The sequence below is a fragment of the Aureococcus anophagefferens genome, assembly GCF_000186865.1.
Source record: "Aureococcus anophagefferens unplaced genomic scaffold AURANscaffold_103, whole genome shotgun sequence".
In the NCBI taxonomy this organism is placed as follows: Eukaryota; class Pelagophyceae; order Pelagomonadales; family Pelagomonadaceae; genus Aureococcus; species Aureococcus anophagefferens.
Window position 1 is genome coordinate 6,311 of NW_008705652.1, and position 2,418 is coordinate 8,728.

The 2,418-nt window shown below is 73.2% G+C and overlaps 1 protein-coding gene across 1 annotated transcript in view; it reads left to right on the forward strand.

Moving 5' to 3' along the window:
- The window catches only part of AURANDRAFT_72797 (hypothetical protein), a gene marked incomplete at both ends in the record, with an annotated part of 43,511 nt that overhangs the window by 6,191 nt on the left and 34,902 nt on the right, over window positions 1-2,418 (forward strand). The window contains one exon of the mRNA XM_009044010.1: window positions 151-2,372. Within this exon, the coding sequence (XP_009042258.1) occupies window positions 151-2,372 (2,222 nt within the window). The remainder of the gene's footprint in view (window positions 1-150; window positions 2,373-2,418) is intronic.

The following is a 2,418-nucleotide window of genomic DNA, read 5'->3' on the forward strand; positions in this document are numbered from 1 at the left end:
GCTCTGAGGATCCCCGGCGGCGTCCACGTCCCCGGCGCGGTCGTCGCCATGCGCGAGCTCGTCCACGCGCGCGGCGAGTCGGCGGCGGCGGCGGCGGCGCGCGACAAGGCCGACGCGCTCGCCCTCGAGGAGGCGCGCGCGCTACCTCAGGCGGACGCCGCGGAGTTCCCGAACTTCGCCGCGGTCTCCGTCGCGGCCGTGCCCCTCGTCGTGGCGGGCCGCCGGGACGACGGCGGGTCGGCGACGGTCCTCTCGTCGCGCGTCGTCGCCGGCGCCGGCGTCGTCTACGACGTCCAGTACGCCGTCGGCGGCCGCGTCGGCCGCGACGTCGGCGAGTCGCGGCTCGTGCTCGACGTCGAGAACGCGCGCCGCCCAAGGCGAGGCGCGGCGGCTCCCGGCGGCACGGAGCGCTCGCTCGGCGCGGCGCCCTCGGAGCCGTCGGCGACGGACCGCGCGATCGCCGCGGAGACGGCGCTGCGCACGAAAACGCGAGAGCTTGAGCGCGTGCGACGCGAGCGGGACTCGCTCGCCGAGGCGGAGAAAGAGGAGTCCGCGCGTCTGGCACTAGCCCACGAGCGACGACGAGCGGCTCTGCGCGACGCCAGTCGCGCCCGAGGCGACGCCGTCCGCACGGAGGCCGGGGCGGCGGCCCTCGCGGAGACTTCCTACACCTCCGGCGTCCTCGCGGGCGCCGAGGAGCGCGACGCCGACGCCCTGGCCGTGCGCGACCAGGCGGCGCGCGACCGCGCGCACGATCGCGCTGCGCTCGAGGCGGACGTGGCCCGCGCCCGAGAGGTCGCCGTGGAGGCGGAGCGCGGCCGCGAACGCGAACAGACGAAGCGCGAACGGGCCGAGGGCTGCGCGGATGCGGAACGCGTCGTCTCCGAGACGGCCCTCGCCGAGCGCGACGCTCTGATGCAGCGGTCCCTGTCCGGGATCGTCGACTTCCTCATGCCGAGCGGCGACGGCGGCGCGCTGACGAAAATCCGCTCGTTCGACGCGCTCCTGACGTCGCCGTCGGCGCTCGACGACACGTCGAGGCGTCAGGCGGATTACATTCGGGCGGCGATGCGGTGCTTCGATGGCCTCGCCGACCTGCTCTCGGGCGGCGACGCGGAGCGCCTCGAGGTCGTCTTCGGCGCGTTCGACGCGTCGATGGCGAAGCGGCGGCGCGTCCGCGGCGCGTCCGAGCGCGTGCTCGTGGCGCTCAAGGACAACATCGCGACGGCGTGGCAGAACCACACGCAGGTGGGCGACTACACGGCGGCGACCCAGGTGCTGTCGCTCGCGATCGTGCCTCGGATGCGGGACTTCGGCTGGCGGGACCAGATCCGCGCGTTCGTCAGCCGCGTGGTCCCCGTTACCACGGGCTCGGACGTGTTGGTCCTGCAGTTCCCGCAGGGGGTTAGGCGTGGCGACTACTGGCGCCGCGGCGTCTGCGTCGCGGTGTCGGAGGTCGGCTGCTTCGACGTGCGACCTCTCCCGACGACGGGCTCCGGCCGGCTGATCTGCTTCGTCGAGGACCGCGTGCCGGCGGACCGCGTGCGCCACGCGGACTCGCTCATCTGCACGAAGCACGACGTGCAGACGGCGGCGAATCTCGCGATGGACCGGTTCCCCGGCGCGCGGCGCGACGTGATTTCGCGGAGCGGCTGGACGCGGATCGGCATCGAGCGCGCGGCTTTGACGGCGGCGTTCCTGCGGGACCCCTCCGTCGTCGTGCAGGCCGACGGCGGCGCGAGCACGGCCCGGCGGAAGACGAAGTGGTTCCTCAAGGAGGGCGTGCCCCGGCTGTTGAAGCGGCTCAATCGACGCCTCGCCGACGCGGGCCTTCGGCGGAGCTCCGAGGCGCACTTTCGTGGGCTGCTCGCAGGCCCGGGCTATGCGAAGCTGACGGCGGAGCTGTGCACGTGCGTGAAATGCAGGGACCTCGGATTCGTCGTCTACGACCTCCTCCGGAGCGTCGTCGCGGCGTGCTCCTTCTCGATCTCCGTGTCCATCCAGGAGAGGCTCTACAACCAGATCGACGCGGAGGAGCGCTTCCGCTCCGGCGAGTTCCGGAGCCACCTCAAGGAGGAGTCCCACGTCGCGCAGCACTGCTTGTGCTACCTGCTCTCCTCGGAGAACGAGCCCTGCTTCCGCGAGCCCTGCGTCCACGGCCGGAAGGACGGGTCGACGCTGTCGCCGCCGAAGACCATGGAGGAGATCGTCGCGCCGCGGCGGCTGACGCGCCGAGACCACGAGGACGAGTGCATGGTCTGCTACGGCGACGAGGGCTCGTTGCTGTGCTGCGCGTACTGCGCGCGCGCGGCGCACAAGGAGTGCATCCGGCGCCACCACAACGACCTCGGCGGGTCCTCGGACAGCTGGACGTGCTGGGACTGCGTGCGCGAGCGCTCCCTCGAGCAGCACGACGGA